General features: G+C 37.0%; 1 protein-coding gene across 1 annotated transcript in view; it reads left to right on the top strand.

Annotated features, from left to right (window-relative positions):
• The window catches only part of vipr1b (vasoactive intestinal peptide receptor 1b), a 51,130-nt gene that overhangs the window by 10,661 nt on the left and 16,039 nt on the right, over positions 1–24,430 (top strand). Inside the window, exons 3-6 of the mRNA XM_072378838.1 lie at positions 2,136–2,246; positions 15,871–15,971; positions 19,179–19,276; positions 23,659–23,791. Coding sequence (XP_072234939.1) covers positions 2,136–2,246; positions 15,871–15,971; positions 19,179–19,276; positions 23,659–23,791 — 443 coding nt within the window. The remainder of the gene's footprint in view (positions 1–2,135; positions 2,247–15,870; positions 15,972–19,178; positions 19,277–23,658; positions 23,792–24,430) is intronic.

Here is a 24,430-nt window from a genome sequence, read left to right as displayed (position 1 = left end):
AAATAAAAAGCAGCAAGAGGTGATAAAGACAAAGGTAATGTCATACGCTGGGAGATTCTGTAGATAAAACACTGTTATTGCAAGCGGAGACAGGGTATACATACTTTTGGTGAGTCTGACACAGCTGATTCCTACAATAACGTATAAGTTCAGCCTTGAAAGAAATGAATTCTATATTTGGGTAGATATTAATATTTCCTCAAAATGTTTAATATTAAGTATACATTAACGTCTCTGGTTAATTTGAAACACCCAGGTAAAACTAATACAGTCTGATATATGATGAAAATAAATTAAGTTAATAACAAAACAATACAAAGAATATTATAGCAATTTCCTTTTTTTTTTTGTATTGAATTAACTTCTGCAGTTGTCTATGTCTAAGAAGTAGAATTGCAACATGCTTGTCTTATGATCATTTCAATCAATGACAGTTGGCTAAATAGCAGAAACACCACCTATACATGAGTGGAACAACATCCCAAACTGCACCCTATAACTGATTATGTACATAACATTAAAAACACTGCCCCGCAACAGTATTAATTCTCTCTTTCTCACTTCTTGCTTTAGAACTTGATTCAGAATCACCCCTTCCTTTTTCATGTGTTTTAAAGCAATTGTTGTTTGTACATCTATGGCTACATTGCAGGCAGGAAGTGCTAAACCTAATGTAGCAGAACATTGTATTCGTGCCATGGACACCTAGTTTCTGGAGTTTTAAAAGGCACCATGCACTTCAAAAAGTTCTCACAGAGAGTTAAGACATTTAAATGATATATGGATCCAAAATACAGTGCTCTGTTTTTGATTTTGAGCATGCCATACTCGCTCAAGTTCAGTAAGATTATTAGTTCTCACGTTTTATCTGATGTGAAGTAAGTAACCATGGAATGTCTGGAATAAAGACGGTATGACCTCCACTCTGATGTCCTTCAATAGGTGCACAAAATAAAACAAGTGTATGGGTTTTCTTTCATTCCTGTGATCATATTTTAAACACCATTGATGGTGTCACTAATTTCAATAAAGAAGTCCCTGTACAAACTTGACATGCTTGAATATATGTAGTGAATATACATGGGTGGACTGTGTGGAAACTGCTTTCTTTAGCTCTGCAATGACTAAAATTTCTACTCCCCTGTCTGCTTCCTCAACAGGAAGGCAGTGGAAGTTGCACTGTGGGGTCACATCCTGAATAGATTAATTAGCAGAATGGGCCTTTTAAGTTCACAATGTATGGTTGTGCAACATATTAGAAATAGGAATTTTTCAGCTTGTCCTTGCTTTCCTTGAAATGAACGAACAAAAAGGAGCGTCTGTATTGTGGCACTAATGTAGCATTAACCACGTCACACAATGACTCTTGAGTCTTGCACGGACTTGAAATTTGTCCTGAAGAATCTGCTTGTGCTCCGGCCAAAAAAAAAGCCAGATTTCCTGTGTGTCTGACCCTCGGAACACAGTTTGTTTTGGATATAGCTCTTTGCTTGTGTGTGTGTGTATTATTTCACACTTTACTAACCTTCACAGGGGTGTCATGGGTCAGAGGAAGATGCTGTTGACCAACGCAAGGTTGTGACTTTCATTTCGAACACAGAGAAGAGTTTTTAAAAAAAAGTTTAAAAAGATTTGATTTCATTCGCGCTCCGAGTATCGCTGAAAAATTTATCTAGTGGAGCAATAACTCTTTGTACAGTCTGTATACCATGTGCTTGTCTACACCTCAGAAGAAGCCGTCAGATGAGGTAAACAGATTTAAGCTTGTAGGCAAATGCTACTGAGACAAAGGGAGGAGTGATGCTCAGGAAGGCTAAAAGTTCAACCCAAACAAGACTAATGTGTTACTGATCTGTTGAAATAAAACTTTCAAACAAGAATGAAAGCTGTCTCTTGAACAGAAATTCACTGCAACCTGACTAATGTACATTTCAAATAATCATTCATTCTGAAGATGCAGATTGTATCCAGCATTAACTTCTCTGTAAACCACTGAAGGTGACACAGGACTTTACCTAATAATTATGAATTATTGCGTGTGAATGCACCAGTTTGCTTTATCATTGTCATCTCTTTGTGTGTCTGTCACAATTTGAGTGCTACCACGTTAGCATCATTCTGTCCTCTTCTGTCAGGTTGCCAAGGCATGTGGGACATCATCGCTTGTTGGCCCTCAGCCAAAGTCGGAGAGGTGGTGACAATAACCTGCCCCACGTACTTCAGTTACTTCAGTGACCAACAGAGAGGTAAAGTCACTTACATGAGTTCAACACTGCAGTAAATAACTATATGAATCAATACTTTCTGAGGGCCATATTGCTCTAATCTGGTCACTTGACTCACCAGGATTTATATCTTTGGCTCAGGTTCTCGATCGCCACCTTTAGGGTACAATAAGTGGTATATTTACGCCTGTAACCATTTAACTACTATATGTGCCCATTTTTAAACTTGGAATTATTGGATTGAATTATTAGGATTAAATTAGTTCATGATGCAAATGTTTTTTGGGATTATATGAAAAACTGTGAAGTGTTTTAAATAGGAAAAATATTTATACGCCACCAATATTTAAATTTTAGTCTAATTTACCTAAATTGGCACAGTCAGAACATGCCTCACAAAATTCATCACACATGTTTATCTTCCAATGGAATTGGTAAATGTTACACATTTATGTAGTGCTACTTTCTAACCTCCACGTGCTTCTCATTCACCCACAGAGACACCTATGCAGCACTTCTTATCATATATGTATGCAGTCCATCTCGTATGCTATGATTTTTCTCTTCAATCACATGTCAGTGAACATATATGGGGCTATTTGTGGTTTGGGTGTCTTGCCTGAGGAAACAATGATGCGCTGGGGATTGAACCTCCGGCCTCCTGGTTGGAAAAACTACCAGCTGAGCCACAGCTACCTGAAATCAGTGGCAAAACTGTCAAACAGGTCGTGATGCCATAAGTCAGCGACACTTTAATGTATTCAGAAAAATACTTGGTACACAGACTAGAGCAAGCATAGAAAGTTTTCAGTATTTGATGATAATGGAGCGCTACAATTTCAGTTGCCTTGTAACTGATCCTAACAAATAGCGTTACATGAATTAAGAATTTTTAAAACTACTTCCTATACTAGCCTTTTTGAAATTATCTGCAGAGCAGCCAAACAAGAAGTAAGATCAAGTCTTCCAAAATAAACGTTACTTGACAACTGCAATAAGCAAAATCATCTTATCATTGCTGAAAGCCGTGTTTATAACACGATCAAACCACTTCTGTATCCACTTATTCAGGGTCATAGGGGGCTGGACCCTAACCCAGCTACCATTGGCCGAGAAGCAGGGTGCACTCATAACTGGTCAGCAGTACATCACACGGCCAATACAGTGACAAATGAGACAAACAACCATTGTGTGCTCACACTCTCTCCTCCCGTCAATTTAGAATCACCACTTACCCTGACACGCATGTCCTTGGACTGTGGGAGGAAACCGGAGTACCCGTAGAAAACCCACACATGCATGGGGAGAACATTCAAACCTAGCCAGCCTTCAGAACTGTGGAACCTTCTATCTGTGAGGCAAATGTTCTTACCAGCAAAATGCGAAATTTTTAAAATATCTCCACTTTTTAATAAAATGATTAAGTTTTGGCAAACAAATCTACAGGTGCAAAAATTCGACCTTATTTTGTTGTCAGTATATTATTCTATTATTCACTCCCAGTTAATTTATTTTCATTCTCATTCATTTCATTTTGTTTTTTCAGCCGTGAGCATTTAGATATTTCAAAGTATTTTTGAATATAGTCTAGCCATTTGGACAGACACAGATGAGAGACCGTACTGCCTGCTTACAAATGAGTATTTAAGATCTCGAAGCCAACAAAACATCAATGAACATCCCACGAAAAGTCAAAAGGTAACAACTCTCAAGAAAGAAAAGCAGATATTGATTCATTAGCCATGCTTAAACGGTGGATAAGTCAGTGTAATTTACTAATCTATGAACTTTCAAAACTTTTTAACATTCGTGTATTTTTAATTAGAAAGATGAATACTGGGGCTTTAAAAAGCAGTTCCCTTTGGACAATGACAAGAATAACATAGAACCTGGGAATTAATGTCTTTAAATGTTAGTATATTAGTCAGGTCAACATAGTCGAGCTTTATCCAGGGGACTGTGGACACTCTGTAATGTTAACAAGAGCTAATAATTATCCATATTTCTCTTAGTGATATATTTGCACTTTATATATCTAGTGTTTTTGTCTCTATAGTCGCACACAGACCAGCATGTTTGAGGGGGGGGCACAATCACCCCGGTACAAACATGAAAAGAAACGTGAGATAATTTGTTATCCTAAAAGAATAAATAGAAACATTACCAAATTATTTTCTAATGTGTAGTGGCACTAAATGCGTTTCCCTATCACCTTTTATCTCAATAAGGAGCCAGTGCGTTTCAGTTTCAGCTCTCTTTACACAGACAATTGAAATATATATTAGATAAGAGGAGAAAAATGGATAGATGGAAACAATATTATGCTATTGTTATTTTGGTCTTACCTCAGAGGAGACATAATTTCTGTTTTCTCAGTTTTATATCACACTTCTTGCTGGTTAATTTCCTTTCATATAATTTCCCTTTCAATGTACTTTTACCTTCCTGTGCTTGCACTGTCAAAGCTTTGGATGCACAAATAGAGACCTACGACATGCCTTGTCATGAATTTAGAAAGAGAGGAATACACTGACAAAGACATATAGACGTATTTATCCATGCTGCTGTCAGACATTAACTGGGTTCACTTTGCAGTTTTCAATTTGCTTTTTGGAGGTTGTTAATAAGAAAGTTTTAGTGGAAATGGCAACGATTTACAGAAAAACATCCACTCATGCACAAAAACGTTTTTATGGTTTGACATAAAAACCCAAATATTACCAGAGATTAAATTATTTCCATAATAAGAGCATTTGCCATTCTCCTCTTTCTCCACCAGGTTTATTACTGGTTAGGACAACTACTACTTCTACTGAATTACAACTGCCAGCTATGTAGCCTATACCACGTCTCTGGCGATATTACGCAGTTTATTTATTTGCCTCAATTCAGGCAGTGAAAATGTGTTTAAGTCACTTTTTAGTTATTTGTTGTGGCTTTTCAAAAGTTTCCTTCAGACTTGTCACTATGGCAACCTGGCTGTCCAAAGCTTGTTTAGGTTGTATTTAATTTCATAGTGAAAGTAATATAATATTCATATAAAGTTCATTACAGTAATATCCAACTTTTGCTAAATTTTGTTTGAAATTGGCACTCTTTTCCAGCTACCACCTATCTTGTATGAGCATAATTTGGAGCTCCTCAGTAATTATTGGGTGGAAAGTAGCCCTTTAAAGTAAACGTGGTCCTTTATGGATCATTAGAATATATTTTTACAAGCTATGTAAACGGTCTGACTGACATTCAAGTGACTTGAGCTGGAAAAACAGCTGTGCGTAAAGTACTAACTTTATGGGATTCTGACTAATGGCAGATGTATTGGAAATTAAGAACGACTACTCAGTCAAAGAGTCATTCACATGGACTCTTAGCCCAGTAAACAGGAAGCTAAATGAAGGCACCTCGGGCCTCACTGTTGATATTCCACCACCTCCTAATCCTCGTGGACTCACAGGCAGAGCTTCTCAGTGTCCCAGAACTGTTTATATCAAGTTCCAAATGTTATTACAGTGCTGGAAGTATTTAGTAATTTTACTGGGGTAAAAAGTACAAATACAACACTAAAAAACAAGCATTCAAAATTATACTTGTATGTGTATATAAGTGTTGGTGTTTTACTATTATAAATTCTATTAAGCATGTGACTGCTGCATATCACATTTTACTGCTGTAGGTGTTTAAGGCTGATTTCAGTTTAACTTAACTTTACTTATTATACAGTTGGGTAATTAAATCTTCTATACTGCATATTTTTCTTCAGACCGTTTTATGTTTGTTTCCAGTTTTCTGACAATGTATTTTTCATCTAATCCACAAGTGGCGTTAGCTTTCTGAACCTTTAAATCCTTAAGTTCATATCAATTATTTACAAGTCAACCGAGGGACCTGTTTTTTTTTTTTGTTTGTTTGTTTTTTTTTCTTCCCTGCACAGGAAGGATATGAAAATGTATAATCTTAAAAGTAGCAGCTGTCAGACAAATGCAGTTCAGGAAAAAAGTGCTTCCTTTTGGTGGTGTGGAGTGAATAAATTAGGTTATAAACCTTTGCAAGTGTGCCACTAAAAGCTTTTTTTTCACTTTCTGCTTCACTTTAGGAGATAAAAGGTATATGATTACGGTTAGAAAAATACACATGGTTAATGCTTGCACGTTTATATATTCATTCACACCTTTATGGTAATGTCACATGGATGCCAACACATTTGTCGCCATCTCACTATTTTCATCTCAGAATTGGGACACCTCTACATTTTGGATATGTCGACAAATGTTCTTGTTACCAATTTTCTTGTGAGACTGGGGAGGTGGAGCAAGGGCTAGGGCAGGATTTACTTTTTTGAAAATAATAGTGATTATTTTAGTGAGGCATTTTTCGTGAGCGCCTTTCCAGTGTTATTTTATTAATTTTTTTAAATGACTATTTTCTATCTCAGCTTTAAATATCAGACTTGTTATTTCTCTGCATGACCTCCAGACCTCACAGTCCTCCGCTAATTCACACCTGTTGCTTCTTCTCATTTTCAAGTTTTAGAGGTGATTGTACTTCTGACCATGTCACTCTGAAACGGACTCTCATCATACCCATCATTAGATCTCTCTGACTTTCTCTTTTGAACTCTTTAATCATATACAGTGGTTTCATCGGTTTAGTTGCTGTAATAATTTGATGCTCTAAATTTAGTAAAAGTCTGAGCAGCACTTAAATCTATTTTTATATTCTAATGTGTCTCAATCGTCCGTTCTCAAATAATCATAATCAAACCCATGTCACAGAGTAAAAGTGCAATGCACCAGTTGAAGATGCAGCCTGACCCAAACCTCTCCTTTATCTTCCTCTATGAGAATCATTTTCAAATTGGTGCAGTGATAGATATCCATTCAGCATCTCTGGGCTTTTTTTCCTGCTCTTCTTGTGCTCCTGCCTGTGTGACCCATCAAGTCAGTGCTCATTTTTCCTCCCTGACTGAGAGATGTGCTAAAACCCAGATATTGACAGCTCTATGGGATACAAAATGATAGAGCTTTTACTGTTAGGGAACCACTTACACTAACGGATAAAAAAAAAAAATACAGATATATATATATACACAGGCTCCAAGGAGATTAGTGTGATATTTAATCCTGCATTTACATTACATTTCAGCTGATTTTCAATCATAAAAGGGCACATTTGCACAAACATTAAATCCTGCCTGCATCAATCTTTTGTACCTTATGTTCAACTCTATGGTATCATTTATCAAATATACTACAAGCAAACAGGACAGCTATGTATTTTAGCCTTCTTTCATTTCATATTCTGTCATCTTTCTTTGTCCTTACTCAGCAAGTTTCCAATGTTTGTTTTTTTTTCTTGCAACACTCTTCCATTTATTCTTATCAGGTTGCATTAAAAACCTTTAGCGAAACATGGGTGAGCTCTTTCGCCTTTGCTCTTTCACCTTTGCATATTTTGTGGGTGTGAAAAGCTTCTTAAACAGCCAGTAAAATCCCTCCTTGAGCTATTTGTGAATCCTGGACCTGCATGGAGGCATTAACACCTTCAAGAGTAAACCAGCAAATTAGAGACCCATTAGGAGGATGCACTCTCTGTTGTATTGATGGCACATCAATAACAGCCTAAAGTAGAAACAAATAAAGAAATCTAGTTAGGGTTTAAGTGGATTTTCAAGATTACAACCAGTGCATTTTCATTTCAAAACAGGTAAAAAATAGTTTAATATTGTTGAACTGTACATTTCAGCATTTTAACTATTAATTACATAATTTGGCCTGTTTTTTTTCACCTTGATGACATGGGGTGCACTCATTTAAAACATAAACCAGTGACTTGCTTCGAATATGCCAGACTGTTGATGGCATTTCAATATTGTTCTATCTTTTTAGATTATTAGGACCAGGTTCTTTATGTGCTAGATGTAGTTTTGATTAAACTTAGGCTACAAAACCTTTAAAACATGTGCTGCATGCTTAAATTACGTCTCAGTTTTCCTGGTGTTAAATTGATTGGTTTTCTGATTCTTCTTCCAACAACAATGAAAAGCAATATTTTCTTACTGGGGCAACTACAGATGATGGCTGCATTGTCTGCTACACTTTACCAACTAAAATTGTCTTTGGACAATGACAGTTTGTTCATTTTCCCATGTTTGGTAGGTATCTGGATTTAGTGTTTTTATTCAAATTTTTATTTTCATGTCCACAGGAAGAATGAAAATGATTTATTTTTGACATCCCTTTGCATTTGTTTGCAATTATTTTTCCAAATCAGCAATAGCATGTCAAAACTATAAAAAGTTGCTGTTTTCATGGCTGTTTTTATATGTTTAGCTTTCCATAGATGTCAAATAAGTCACCCTGGTTTGAAGATTTAAATCTGTATTAGTCTTTTATGGCTCTGTGGGGCAAAGAATGAGCATCACATGTGCATCCACAGTGACATTATTAATGTATGGTATGAACTTTGTAAATGAAGAAAACAATTAAATGTCTGTATCACACCATAACTTGTCAAATTTGTTGAAAACATTGATGGACTTGACACTATTTTACACAAGCTGCAAAAACAATTTGAAAAATATTATTACTGCAACAAATCAAGACAATAACCCACTAAATGAATCTCTACAAAATAAATTCTTCAAAGGTTGCTTAAGAAAAGGGGTTGAGGATTGAGCATCTCCTTGAGCGTGCGTAGATTCGATCTATGATGTGTTTGCGGAGATGGATCCAGAGAGAGGAGACATGAATGATCTGTTTCTCGGTAGTGGTGTCGACAGGAGAGCTGAGGTTTTGTGAAGGAATGTGATGGAGCAGGTCAGTGAAGGGTGAGGGCACCTGATTATGGTAAAAAGTGGGTTGTGGGACAAGAGTGATAGTGAGTGCTCAGGCATGACGTCAAGTTCTGGTGGTTATGTAAGCCTTTGGACAATCTGCGAGAAGTCGACCATTGCCCTTTACTCATTTTCATATATCAGTCTGGATCACCTTTAAATTCAAGTCATTTTCACCCTTCAGCTCATCACATTCTGACTTTTCCCCGGAGCAAAGAGTGTCACTTTTTCATGTGCCAGGTTTTCAGGCCAGCCTGACAACAACAAATATCAGGACGAAGTTTTCTGCTATAAAATGCATTTAAACTATGTTTTCTCAAGTTGAATAAGGGACTAAGAAGTACTTTAACAGCATAAAGGACAATTAAAAAAAAAGACTAATTGTGCCAAAGATGGACTTGAACACGAGTGTCATGCCTGAGTCTGGTGTCAATCCCCCGCCTCCCCTCTGACCTCATCACATTGTCGTTTCAATTGTTCAGAAACCAGCAGTGTAGAGCTCTGTTTTCCAGTCAACGCTTACAATTAGCATAGCCAGTGCATCATTTATAGTAGACAAGAGTCATGTGTGCCTTTTAGATGTCCACTGTCTTAATTCTCTTTCACTTTTAAATGGGGGGGGGGGGGGGGTCTTGTATTGCCGAAATTAATTCTTGGTCCCATGCTTCACATTTATTCTGGAGCTTGCTGTCAAAAGTTGAGCCATCGATGTGTCCTGACTGATTACGTTTCTTATCTTGTGTAACATCTTGCCGTTTCAATCTTGTCAGACCATCACAGAAGGATAATTGCCAATATGCAACTGTATAGCAATCCCCCTGTATGCTGTAAACTGATGCAAAGGACTCTTGACCAGTTGTCAGTGTATGACGTGTTGGGGATAGCAATATTATTTCGAATTAAGACTGTCATGACATAAAGTACAGAAATGTCCTCCATTCTGATATGAGGCATTAATGAGCCCACACCTGTAATACTGACCTCACATGATCGTCCCTGAAGTAAGTGAAGGATTTTATTTTCAGGCAATCTCTTACTTATAACAGTTTGATTCAAAGAGCCAACATAATGTTTTCATAGTAAAAATGCAATTTCAACATGATTTTTATCAATCAGCTGAGTTTTGTCAGACCAGGAGAAGTTTTGGAAATTAGAATCAGATAGTCATCCCTCCATATTTTCACAGAGAAGATATTCATGACCTTTATCTTCTATTCATTAGCATCCTTTTTTTGCTTAATCCCTGTCCTCTGGCCCTTTGATTAAAAACACGACCGACTTTTATCTTTATCTGCTCCTGTGTAATTGCCTTACCTTTGATGAGAGATATCAGTAAAGAGTAATAGCTTTTACCTTGATTCAACTTACCTTTTTTATTGCGAAAGTTCATTTGCCCTCTTACTTTCTATTTTTGACATGTCACAGCAGCAGCCATGAAACTAATTTACTGGATATCTGTATCTTCTGGGATCATAGGCCTGCTGCCCGCTGTGATTACCACAGCTTCTGCCACTCAGTAAGTCTGTTCCACAACACAGAGTTGGTCTGCAATCCACCCATGTGCACTGATGCTCACTCTGGTCATGTTCTGCCAAGTCAAAGGACTTTTCATCAACTTGCACACACTTTACTGAGAGTAATTGCACCCTAAATACCATTACAGGGACTTGCTTTTTGTCCTTTTGTACTACCCATCAGCTGACAATCCATGCCACAGAGAAAGTGGGGGCATCAAACTTAAACTTGACATCTCGTTTCTAAGGAAACTCTGCCACAAGCATTTTTTTCTGGAATTTTCTGGAACAATCGGTATAAGCAAAATGAATCAGCTGTAGTAAACCTGATATCTGAGGAAGCTCATTACTCACAAATAAAATACAGTCAGCAAAAGTTAATCACACACTTTCTTCTCCGACCAGAACTAATGTATTTATTATGATCCCAGTGTTTTTTCTCTGATGACCAACAGGGATGGCCCACATCTGTATTCCTTGAGCATTCTTGTCTTCATGCACTGAATCAGCCTCATGCTGTTTCAGCACAGTCTGATTCAACAGCCTATTTGTGAAGCTTAAAGGAGACATAACCATTTTTTTATTTTTTTTTCACAAGTTGAAATATTTGCCTGAGGTCTTAATGAAATGTCTGACATGCTTTAATCAAAAGACCGTGGTTAGACAGTGGAACTCTACCTTTCATAACCAAGAATTTGCTACTGTTTTAATAGAAACTTTTGTTGCAAGTGTGAGCAAGTCAACTCCACGTTCTTCCATTAGGTGTATGAGACAATGTCTCCCAAAGCAAAATATTACCTTATGGCAGAACAGTAAATAGCCTGAGAGCTAACACTTGCAATCACAGCTAACCAAGCTTTAATAACCAAACACCAAACTGATGGAAAAGTACTCCACTTGCAGTTAAATTCTTAAATACTTTCCTCATGTGCACCTCAGCCATTAACAGTTGGTACTAATGCCTGGTTTAGGCACAAGAGGGACATCACTAGACATGTTCTGGCAAAACACAGCAAGTCAATGCTACATTCAAAACATATCGACTCCATAAACCCTGGGCTTCACCTTCACTCTGTTCCTCTGTTATATTTGTTTCTTGCCGGTACTGTTAAGAACTGTGTTGCTTCTGGTTTCCACTGGTTATGCATTTCATCTATTTAAAGATTAATTGGAAACTAGAATTTTCAACTTCAGACAGGGGAAAAAAAAAATCAATAAAGCCAGTAAGAAGTTGGGTATTCTTGTTGGGATGTACAAGAAAACCCTTAAAAATTGAGCTCTTATATTTCTCAAGTTGACTGACTTGTAAAACTGCTGATGAGAATGTGCTGTTAGCAACAAAACAGTAAGCAAAAGAGAAAGAATTTAAACTTTCCTCTCCCAAGGTTAGAGAATATAGTGAATATTCCCACTCTAAGCTTGAAGTAGTGAACAGATCACTGATCTGAAAATCTGAACAGTTCACTGAGTGACATATTTTCAAATGTAAGTGGCCGCAAACAAAGTGCCAGTATGGAGTTTAGTTAAGTCTGCGGTGACTTCAGACACCCAAATACATGCTTTACGTTTTTAAAAATGGGCATTTGTGTGAAGATTTGAAAAAAGAGAGTGCTCATAAAATGTATGATAATTATAACTGTAACAATTATAATAAACTTAGTTGACATGGCAGTTCTTAAAAGTGATGAAAAAGGGTTTCATAATTAAAAAATGACCCCAAAAAAAGGATAAAGTATATAAACTATAATATTCCAATAAACAAAAATCCTAATAATTTAAAATTAATATCAATGTCATACGATCACAGCAAGTTTTAAGGAAACGTTTAAATGATGATACCGAACCAGTTTGCCTGATGAATGTAGGCAGGTCCACAGGTTCCAGCTAAGCTGAACATCTTCAATGATTCTTTATTGTGAGAGCCATGGCGCCTTATCTGAATGATCATTTACTCTGAAACAACAATCAGGATTTTTTTGTTTTTTGTATTTGACTGCAGTGATCACAGTGATTGACTGAACTTTTTCTTTTATCTATGAAGCCATCAAAACGTGGGGCTCATTTCCTAAAAGTTGCCATCTGTTATTTTCTGGTTTCCCTAATCTCAAACAAGTCATTCGGTTCTCCTTGACATCAGCCATTGACTTTACTTCTAGCTTTGTCGTGTGTGGGTAGTTGATAGAGGGCACCTGATGAAAGCTTTATTTTTATTTTTTTTTTTTTTATAAAAAAACAACTTGGAAGTGATATGAAGTCAAATATTTGCTTTTGCCTCTCAGCAACTTCATCATACTGACATGTAAAATTGAGAATGAGTTTCTCTGAACCAAGAGGACATTTAATTGTGAGATATCATTAAGAGAACAGAATGTTGATGGCTACCAGTCATTGAATGTATTCATTTCTGGAAATCTACTGCATGGACACAAAGCTTCTTATTTTTAAAATCAGCTAAAGTTTGGTGTTAAAGTTCCTTCACCAGTGAAGGCAAAGTTGTTAACAAGAGCAGCAAACAGTGCACACAAACTCGGTATGCACAACAAATAAACTGAGACAGAAACAGCTTGAGCTAAAATCCTTGAAAAACATGCAAAGACTGAGAGTTCAGGGACAAATCTCACTAAATCCACAAACACAAAAACAAATTTAAAACAAACAAAATAAAAAAATCAAATTAAACTTTTGCCACACACAAATGGGCAGTGAAGGAAATATAATATATTTATGTTTTTCTGTCGATCCGATTCATACATTATGCATTTAGACAACTGAGTTATGCTGTGTTACGCTGCTGAGCCACGTCAATGGTGGATTAACTTTTACCACTCATGCTGCCTCTGAACTTTCATACCTGACATCAACAACTGAACAAAGGTGCATCAATCCCAGTTTGAAAGACGCGAGTGTCTGAGGCGTGAGAGAGATGATCCACAGAATGCAATTCCTCTTTCTCACGGGTCATTGTTAGATTCAATATGGCAGTGTCCTGTTGCTGAGTTACAACATTCTATAATCGGCAACTAAATATCTCATTTCTTCCCAGCTCTACAGATGGATGATCTAGAATATGAAATTCATAATTGTTTTAAAGAAGAAGACAAAGGAGACCAACCCCGTTTGCAAAATGCAAAAATGCACTAGATCACTGGGCTCATTTACGAACTCACCAACCCAAACAGATACTTTTACTTGTTCAACTGAGGTCAGTGACACAATCATATCTGTAGAATAGTTTACCAGACAATCCTTTAGGCCAATTGTGGTCCTTCTCCATGGCCTCATCAAATTCTTTCCATCCCTAGTTTTAGCTTCCGCAACCACCGACACTGCAGCCCTTTGGGCCACGCAGTACCTGTCAGCTCCTTGAGGTGACCTCGAAACAATCGGACCCAAGAGGTCTCCTTCTTCAGCTTGACGGTAAACTGAAGTCATCTGTTATGTTAGGAAACCAGAATCTGAAAACTGCTTGCTGTCACTCGTGCTACACTTTGTGTGAACATATCTGATCAGTCATCACTATCGCATGAATCAGGAGAGATATGGATCAACATGCACTGTCAGACATGTGTAATTCAATTCATGGATAGACTTTTTACAAAGATGAGCTTTTTTACTCCACAGAAGAAATTAGTTTTGTGTTGCATTTCACTTTTTCTTAAATGACTGTGTTGATAGAAGTGGAAGGTGCTTGCATGTGAAATGACGTGCTGCCTTGGGTGACTATTATTGAGTGCTGTAGAGTTGTCGCTTTGTGTGAAAATGGCTCAACGGGGCGGCAGAAGACGTCGCTACCTGAAAGCATTCTCACAAAACCTCCCTTCTGCATGCGGATTCACAGATTACGCTGTTAGTCATGTAATGGGACTGTCAAAGGTGGCTTCTGAAAGCTGCTCCTCTTCTCTGGCATTTGTAGATCCACGTTTGGTTTCTGGCTGTGCAAACAATCAAAACCCAGCAGATTATGAGACTGGGAAGTCACATCTGACAATTCTGCTGGTGTCTCTGTTGAAATAGTTTTTTTTTAATTAAGAAAAAGTCTTGGGAGTAGAGCTGTTGAACAAGTTTGTTCCTAAGGCAGAGTTGAAGATGTTGTTTGAGCTTAGACTGGCAGGAAATGTTGTACTCTAGAGTGGGAGTTATTTTGTAAAATCACTTTGTATGTAACACTAAAACTGCAATCCTAACAAGTATTTTCTACTGGGGAATGCTGTGATGATGCATGCCCAAACTATTGCTTTCTTACCAAGAATTAAAAATAGACAGCACAAAATCTGCAGTTCTATCACATGAGGTTTTATCAAAGTAATTAATTGAATCGAAGCTTTTTGCCCAGACTACAAAAGCACACTGGCCTCTTTAATTATCTTGGCCAGGGATGTTGATTTGACATTGATTATAAAATAATAAAAAAATAAAAAAATAAAAAAAATGGTACTAAATTAAGACAACTCTGGCAAATTTGCAAACATCCTCTAAACACAATGATTACATGCAGCGCCAACTGAGACAGACAACCTGACATTTCAATCACACAATGACCTTGTGCTGCACAGTTTTTGCACCTCAGTGCATTGCTGGCATGTGATAACATTTGGTTGTAATTGGTTATGTTTACAAGCACGGGGCAGTTAAGCTGTCAGTCACACTGGGGTCCAGGTTTCATTCAGATTTAAGCTGTTTACACAAACCTTTGATGCTCCATAAATTAATAAAACATGAATTTGTTCCATGAATAAACCGAATAACAGCCCATTTCTGTTACTTATACAGAGAGTTTCTGAAAGCAGGTTAACAAAATGACAATGTATCATTTATTTACAATGTGTTTTAATTATGGATTTGTGGCAATTTTAAGTAACTTCAAGCTTGTTTATTAAATAAACATCTTTATGATTCATTTCATTATACTGAATAGAGATACATAAAGTTGTGTTGACTACAGTAGACAATGAGGGATTTCATTCAGATATATTTCTCACCACAATGTAACTGAGAAAGCTAATTTGACACTTAATAAAACTGATTAACTTTTAAACATCACGGTGCATGATTGGTAATATTTGTTTTCATATGTCATTTCTTGCTGGAAGCTTTTTAATCGTTTTCAGGAGCAGATAAAACTAATTTTTTCAATATCTGAAATAGTCTAGTGTTTCTCTGCAGGCACAAGTCAGTAGTGGCTAACATTCAAAGTCTTAGAGTGTCTTACACAGGCTGTTTTGAACAAGTTTTAAACCCGTTGGGCAGATGAAAAAGCAAACTGGGTGGCTGTGACCTTTTTATTTCTACTCTCCTCCAGGTAACCTGTCCAAAAACTGCACAGCAAACGGCTGGACAGAGATGCATCCTATTGACATTGCTGTGAACTGTGGATACAATCTCAACAGCACCAGTGATGATGTGAGTAAATTGCTAACGTCTAAAAGCTGCTCTAGAGTTCCCATGATGAATAACAAAATGCTACAGTGCAGCGGGAGACCATGTCAAGAGCCAGTGGGCAGGAAAAATTGAATGAGAGCATCTTTTCTTTGCTCTGTGGGTGGGTGTTCTTGGGTCTATCAGGAAAATGGCTGTATTGATTTTCGGTTTGATGACTCTCATGTTTGGTTAATATTTTCCTTTTGCATTTAGTGACTAGTGTGTTAATCTGGATGGTTAAACTAAGAGAAAAAATAATTAAGTTTGCATCAATGTCATTGGAAATGTTTTATTTAAGAGAGGCATTTTAGGTAATTCGTTTAGTAGCTTTATTAGCAAAAGTTCAACGGACAACTGGGATTCTTGTGATGTGGATTTTAAGTGTGAAGCGACCAGTTGATCTCACACAGATAAATTAATCAGCCAACACTACTTAGCCTTGCATTAGCAAGGCCGTAATCGCATTGTGTTAAAACTGCACTGCAGCTTCTGCATTGTCTTGAACTCCAAGCCATGAGTAACCTTTTTCCGAAAAGCTTAGAAATTATTTTGCTCTTTGTTTTGTGCTCACAAAAAACTAATTCTATCGTTGCATCTAGAAAACGTTGGTCATTTTTCCGGTGAGGTAACATCAGGTGAGGACGTATTTTCTTTGACCAAAAAAGACAGTCTTGGTGATTACATGTTACTGTATTTATATTTTCTTACTTGACCTGTGATATCTGTGTCCAGTGCAACAAAGCAGCTAATTGATCATGGCCCCTGTCAATTATTTCAACATGTTTCATGGGTTGAAAAGGTTCTCCTTTTTTTTTTTGCCACTTCTTCAGCTTATTTTCACACAGTTACTGCTGCTTTAACAGATTAAGTGTAAAAATATTGTCATAGACTTTCTACAAAATGTGGAAGTTCTACAACACTAAAGAAGATCATGTCCCCACGTTGTCTGAATTTGCCTGTGGGTTGCTTTTGAATTGCTTTTGTTTCTCTGAAAGTATTTATTGCCTTCAAATAAAGAATTCAAGACCTGTAGGCAAAGACATTGTGACTGTAATAAAAAATGAATTTTTCATTGTTTGATTAAGCAGGCACATCCTCAGTGCACAATACACTTGACTTTCGTTTACAAGACTAGGTCAGTTAGTTATTCCTTCTGGTTCTATCAGGCGTTATGAGACGTTATTCATAATACCTCCCGGGGAAGGAATAAATAAACACACCAAAAGACTTACTTAGTTTTGTTATTCTGCAGTGAGAACTAATCTTGTCTGTGCTGATAAAGGTGGAGCAGGGTGAAGAGTGGATGAGCACTACACGGTAGTAAAAGCTTTCTTGGTGGGCATTGCTCTCTGAGTCACAGAGGCTGCCTCATTAGTATGCCACATAGGAAGTCTGGAGGGACAGATCGGGTGAGGCTCCTTAAAAGGAATTTGATGTCCGTCTCTCTGCATACTTGATATCTCTGTGTTGCAGAGAAAACGAAACTCATTTCCATCGAGTGCAAAACATATAGTGCCATGGCAGTAACACAGTGATGCTAAAGCTGAAATTCCATCGTATATTTGATTTGGACCGCATTCGTGAAATCCAGATATATTACTTTGATTTGGTGAAAGGAAGATGCAAGGCTGTGATTCTAGAAATCCCACAACAATTAAACGTCACATGAGTCATTATATGTGGCATCGTTTTTGCTGTTGTTTATGACATTGGAATAAGACTATAAATAAAACTTTTCACTGCGTTAATTTAATCATAGATTCAACTGTGAATGCAGCGCTTTACATAGAAATGAATGTTTATTCAGTCAAATCTTTGCCAAAGGGCTTGACTGTAACAAACTTTCCCACAATGTTGATTAAGCCTTCAAGCGTCAGGCATATCTCTCCACGTTTCTCAGTATGTTGCCATTTAAAATCTTCGTTGACATTATTGCACGGACAGCCCAGTAACGACTAGTTCTATTGTAACCAGTTTTTGATTGGTTTTCAGGGCTGAAGATGGGGGGGTCTGTCTATATAGAGGGACAGAGCAGGCCACGGTAACTGGAATTATGGTAGAAAAACCTATGATTCCTGCAACAACTCAGACTGCAGTAGATTGATTACAGTCTAAATGAAGAAAAGGGATCAATGGCGAGGCCGAACAGTTAACTGTTCATGCTGCTTTTCTTGCTCCTTGGAGGGGTGTTACAGAAAATTAACTTGCGCACATTAACATTGTTTGTGTAGTTGTGTAGTGTAGTTTCATGCTGATGTTGCTCTGGATTATTTTAATGTAAACCATTGCTATAGTTCAATAAGTAGAGGACTCGCCTCTCAACAACAAGACTTCAGTTCTCCATGTCAGCCTCTGCAGAAAACAAAGAGGTGTTCTTGATGTGACGTCTGATCTGCTCACGGCTGCTGCCACTCACTGAATAGGGTAGATTCAGTGAGATATGTGCTTGTGACAGAGAAGCAAGACCTTAGGCCAGTGGGGTCATACGGGCAATACTCTACTTGTTAACATGGAGTGGTTATACCCTGTCAGTAAAGCAGCTTGAATTGTTGTTGGATGTTTTTGAAAACCGCTTGACAAAATGCATTCTGAATGAGGTCAGCGGATCAAATCCAAACAATCTGTTTTGGGGTTTTTTTGATCTCATGATATGACCACATTAATAAAGTCCAGTGTCCAAAGTGTTCAGTAGTTGGGTCTCTCCAAGTTGTAGTGGAGTCCAGTAGTGGACTTCTTTAACTTTGACGTGATAATGGAAAAAGGTAAATTAGCCTCTTGTAGTTAAGTTTTCTATGAAAAGGTAAGTGGGGTGATAAAAATTTGAATTTCAATTAAAAATAAGAGCCAAGGAAAAAAAAAAAAAATCTGCAGTGATTATTAAGCTGCAATGGTCTGATAAGCTCCACTAAAATAAAAATACTAAGAAACTATTTAATTGGGCACTAAGTTAGTATGTGTCCTCAACAGCCGGATGAGTCATCAACATTTTTAACAATTTTCCAGGAAAACACACAAGATCAAAGAATAACTCCCAAAACCCCATTTTATCTTTGTTGGACCAAACGTTTTTGTAGTTGTAAGAAAGATCATATAAAAACTTGAAATGTAACCAACACAACTTATACTGATGTTGAATACTTAAATGATATTTTGAAAGATGTGTATCCCCCTATTTTTTCCTCATTTCAGGGAAAGTTTTTCTGGCAAGTGAAGATTGGTTACACCGTTGGCCACAGTGTTTCGCTCATCTCTCTTACCACAGCTATTGGGATCCTCTGCATCTTTAGGTATGTTAAGAAATGATGAACTGCTATTATATATTATATATTATTCTCTGAATATAACTTTACAAGTTACAGCTGGGCAACTTTCATATTTTGAATCAAATCAACCATAGATTACTCAAAAGTCTGTGTATTCATGACCATTACCTGAGACTTGTTGTGTTAAAAACAATTGGGCTTGCAGTGCGAAGACATAGTTAAGTTCAGCAAAGCACATGCAACACAAACGTTCCCAGTGTGAAGCTGGCTTCACTTCTCTACTGTACCCTCACTCATGAATGGTTAGGTTAGGAGTTAAATATACATGGTTATGGTTAGAATTATTGTTATGTCTAGTCGTATATGTTACAAAATACATGATCAGGCAGTATATAGTTCTTATAACTTACACATTTTAACGTGAATGCATCATGATTTGTGTCATGTCGCGTGAAGATTGCCCAACAAAAAACAACAGCCTGGGGATATGTTTCCATCTCACAATTCCTTATTTTTTTGTGAAATGACGCGTCTCAGACAAATACACAAATGGACATATCACACGTTTTCCGGTGAGACTGGGCAATGCAGTTGGCTGTTTCGTGAACAGATCAAAGAATGGAATAAAAAAAGAATTCTTCACTGACCCAGTTCAAACATTATGTTGATATCATTCGTGCCGGGTGATTTGACATGGATGACGTGACAAATTATACATCCTAGGGTCACACATCGAGATTAAGCACTCTTCAGTAGGATTTGCCCGTCTCGGATCAGTGCAGCTTTACGCTCGTGCACAAAAAACAGGCTTACGTTGAACCATAAAAGATGAGACGAGAGATACAAATACTCTCAAAATAGAGTGTCACTCAAACTTAATGACCCTTGATCTTTTCATGCCGCACATCTGCAGCCTTTTGGAGGATATAAAGGAAATGAAATAAAATGTTATGTTTGCTGTTTCATATGTCAGGGATGGACTGCAAGCTGCTTGAATCCAACTGCAATTTTGATATCAAGAATAAATGAGATTGCAGCTTTAGACTGCAGTGGCTCACTGTAATCTCAAAGGGCATTTATGATTTGTGGTATTTTTTTTCTATTGTTTTTTTTTTTGTTGTTGTTAAGATATTATCACAGTGGACTGTTATTTCCATATAACCACATGTGAATGGGTGGTGATGATTTGGGCACATGGTGTACCTCATCCTGTGTACTTTATTATGTCATTGAATTCACCTTAAATAAGTTATTTTGTCAGCAGTCCTCTGTGCTCACATCATCTCCCTCAATCTATTACAAAAGTAATGTAATATAACTGTTATTTTCTCCATGCAAGCACTCGCTCTCTATACCCACTCATTTCTGCTCAGGATCTCACTGATGGATGTCATTAAACACTAATTTTCCCTTATTTTACCAGAAATTGTTTTTTTTTGCTCCACATATTTCATCCTTTCCTGCCTTTATACCACTGCAATCTGTCTCACCGAGATAGTTACTGAACACAGGTACTTTCCCAGTTTTCCACGAAGATGAGACCTAGCTGCAAATATGTGTCCCTCCTGAAAGCTTTGCTCACCCTCATGCACATGCAGAACCAAAAGACTAAGTCAATAAGGAAGAATAAATATGTGAGGGTATGAAATCAAAATACCCTCAGATTTGGGCCATAAGGAAGGTTATGATAAGGCTCTTGGAAGTGGTGGTGGTTGAATAGTAGGTTATCAGTGGGAGATGGTAGGATGGGAGAATAACACCAAAAAACACACAACAGATTGTAGGAAAGGTCCAAAAGTAACGATTTTATTGAACTATAACTTTGATTAAAAAATGTGCCTATGTGAACATTTGTTAAGCAGTTAATGTTAAAGAATTTTATGGAACTACTCACGGTGTCCTTATATTTTTATCACAAACAATGATGTTTATATTTGCAATAAAGACATTGGGCCCTCTTTATGTCAATTTTATTCTACCGCTTGAAAAAAAGATTTACAGTATTTTGCATGCCAGTAAATTGGCTTCATCTACAGGGGAGATTTAAAACGAACCATTTAAAACTCTTTCCTCAAAGTTAATGATCACTGTTGATTCAGTTGTCATTGAGATCATTCAAAATCTGCTCGGGTAAATCTCAACAAACTCGTTAAAGAAGTAGAGCATGAGCAAAGGAAGAGGCCAGATTGGAATGTATTCTCTGAATGCCCTTCTCGCTGGGATTAGTTGTATCTGTGATTTTTATTCCTATTATAAGTCAAAGGGTTTACTTTAAAATAAAAGAGTTTGGCTTTGATAATACAGAAAATATTATTAGAGATGATCAGGAGAAAAGTGAAAAAAAGGAACTTCAAGGGGAGTTTTTTTTCCTCCGCAATCATTTTATCTATTGCACTTGTTTTGTATATTTGTTGTAATCCAAGCCTCCCTGTTCAGTGTTTTGGTCTCTGGTTCGTCTGTATGTACACGATGGCAAATTCCTGCCTTTGAAACTGTTCCCCTTCCTTGTGAGCATCCTCCCACATTGGATCATAAAATAAATGTCATAGTGCAGACAGTAAGGCGACCTCCCACATGAATGCAGAATCCTCCCTGAGATACTTACAAACTCATATGGGCTACAAATTGACTAAGTGTTGGTCCTGTTAATCTCTTTTGTTGGTGTTACTGATGCTCTGTAGGATCTTTAAAGCCTGGGGCTTCACTTCGTTGCTCCATTCCATTGCGTTTTGTTTAGATTTTCAAGACAGAAATGAAGAACTGTGCTGTTAACATTTTGTCATGGTCTACATGTTTTGTTAGTTGGTTTTTGGTTTAAACATTCTTCTTTGGATTTTAGTTTACAATCTTTCGGTTTCATCTTTAAATGGGTTCTTTGTCTGCACCTTCGTTAGTTTTACTTCCCGTTTTATTTCAGAAAGCTTATTCCCTTGTGCATTCTGTTTAGTTTTGCTTACTCCAGGGTTTCTTTTGTTCTTTGCCAATTTTTTATCATCAGTCCTTGTATGTTTTTGTTTTTTTACAGTCTTTTTGGTTCTGCTTTGGCTTCATGACTCTCTGGACTCCCTGAACATGCATCATCTTTATTTTATTTTTGCTTTCGCTTTCCTCTCCTGCCTGTCTCCAGAGAGTCCAGAGAGTTTTTTTTTTTACTACACACAAAACTGTGAGACATTTGAGTTATATTTGTAAGGTTTTTTGTAATCTCTGAGAATTCCATTATTTGTATTTTCAACCGGTTACTGTACACATGTCACCGGGATCAATCCCAATGTACCACTATAATATTTGGGAAATAGCTAATAGCAAAACTAATTTAATATTATTACATTATTTGTGGCGTGTACAGAATAACAAGGAGAGAGTAATAATTATTCAGAACATGTTTCTTGTAACAACTAGAAGTGGTTTTATAATATAGACTTATGCCCATGACTATACATGTAGCATTTCATCTCTCTCATTTTTTTCCTTGGTATGCACCAGATTCAAATTATACTATCCAGTTAAACAGCTGTTATCAGTTTTCACTCCTGTAGATATGAGAGTAAATTGCTTGACTACTAATTGCTACAGTTTGGCCAATCTGAGCCATAATCATAGGGATGATAATTCATAATGGCCATTTAATTTGCTAATAACATTAGAAGCCTATGTTGTAGAATATTTCCTCATAGTTTCACTGGGGCACAAAAGAAGATGTTGATGTCGATTGGTGAGGTAATATATTGTAGCCGAAGAAAACAAGTTTTTCATTTAATAATAGCTGCAAGTTTTCAGGGAATACAAAATCTGGATAACATAATATAATAACTGGCATTTCAGGCTGCTGTAACAGAGTGGGAACAAGCTCTCCTGGGGGAGCTGAAATGAATAAAATAAATTAAACTGTAATGACTCGTATGGTTTACATTAAATGATTGGGCATGTGCTTTATCAGAAGGAAATGTTTCCCTGCCGTGGTAACAAGCTGTTCTGAGATTGAAAAAGAAAAAAAAAATGAGTGGTGTTATTGGAAAATTTGACACAGCCTCTCGTTTATCCCCTAATTATTTCATCTTCTCAAGTATGATAATGTAATCAGGAGGTGAAGAGGTATTCAATAATTGACGCTTGACGGTTTCAAAAATGTTTAGGCATTTGGAAATCATTTCTTATCTCCATTTATGAGTGTGTAAAAGACTATAAAAAAGCATTCAATGTGCTCTGAAGTGGATCCACCCACTCAGCGACTAAACAAACTAGGAGGCTTGATTATGATTCAATGTAGTCTGTGATTTGCTGTCATTCTTAGCTATTAACTCCAGGACATTGGATAATTGGCATGTAGACCCTCTTTATTGAATTGTGTGTCTTGCCTCTTTGTTATGATCTTTATTCTCATATCTCTTTTCTCTTTTTCCCAGGAAGCTTCACTGCACAAGGAATTACATCCACATGCATTTGTTTGTGTCATTCATCCTGAAGGCCATTGCTGTTTTCATCAAGGATGTGGTTCTCTATGAGGTTGGGGAGGTGGACAACTGCTCCTCAGGCTCTGTGAGTTAATTGTTCAAAATATTGCCGTTTGATATGGGAGTTCTGAGCTCAGTGGCTCATGTTTGGTTTCCTAAGAGCTTGAATAAGTTGAACAGAACTCGGTGCATATGCACACTTGAGGCTTTGTTTGAATTGTGCATTGCATATTTCCGAATTAATTTAGTTTACCCATTGCAATCAGAAAAAAGGTTTGTATATTTTTGTAAGCCCAGTTGCAACATCCAGCTGTTTTGTCAGATGCCAAAATTTTCACACATACGACCAATTAAATACATTTTGCTTTGCAAAGTCCAGGAGTTACTTAGATGAAAACAACTTTCACATAGCACATTCAGACCCAGACAGTACAGAGTACAGTACAGAAAGTAATTATGTTCTGATGGTTTATAAATGAGCTCTTGGATTTTTAATTCATCCACATGATTATGTGATCTGTTCTCACAGAGTTGTAATAACAGACGATGTCATACAGTAAATTTGGCCGTACATCGGAGAGCATATAGATGCTGTGACACATTGTAATTGTGTCGATTCTGAAACTGTTTGTTTAAAACAATCTTCATCTCATATAATGTAAATGCCAGGCTTGACATGTAATCATTTCATATCAATTTGTGTCGTAAGTATAAGAAAAAAAAA

The sequence above is a fragment of the Leuresthes tenuis genome, unplaced genomic scaffold (assembly GCF_036924035.1).
Source record: "Leuresthes tenuis unplaced genomic scaffold, fLeuTen1.0.hap1 SCAF_24, whole genome shotgun sequence".
NCBI classification, from domain to species: Eukaryota; Metazoa; Chordata; class Actinopteri; order Atheriniformes; family Atherinopsidae; genus Leuresthes; species Leuresthes tenuis.
Note: the sequence above shows the minus strand (reverse complement) of the source record. Positions and strands in the feature narration are given on the sequence as shown.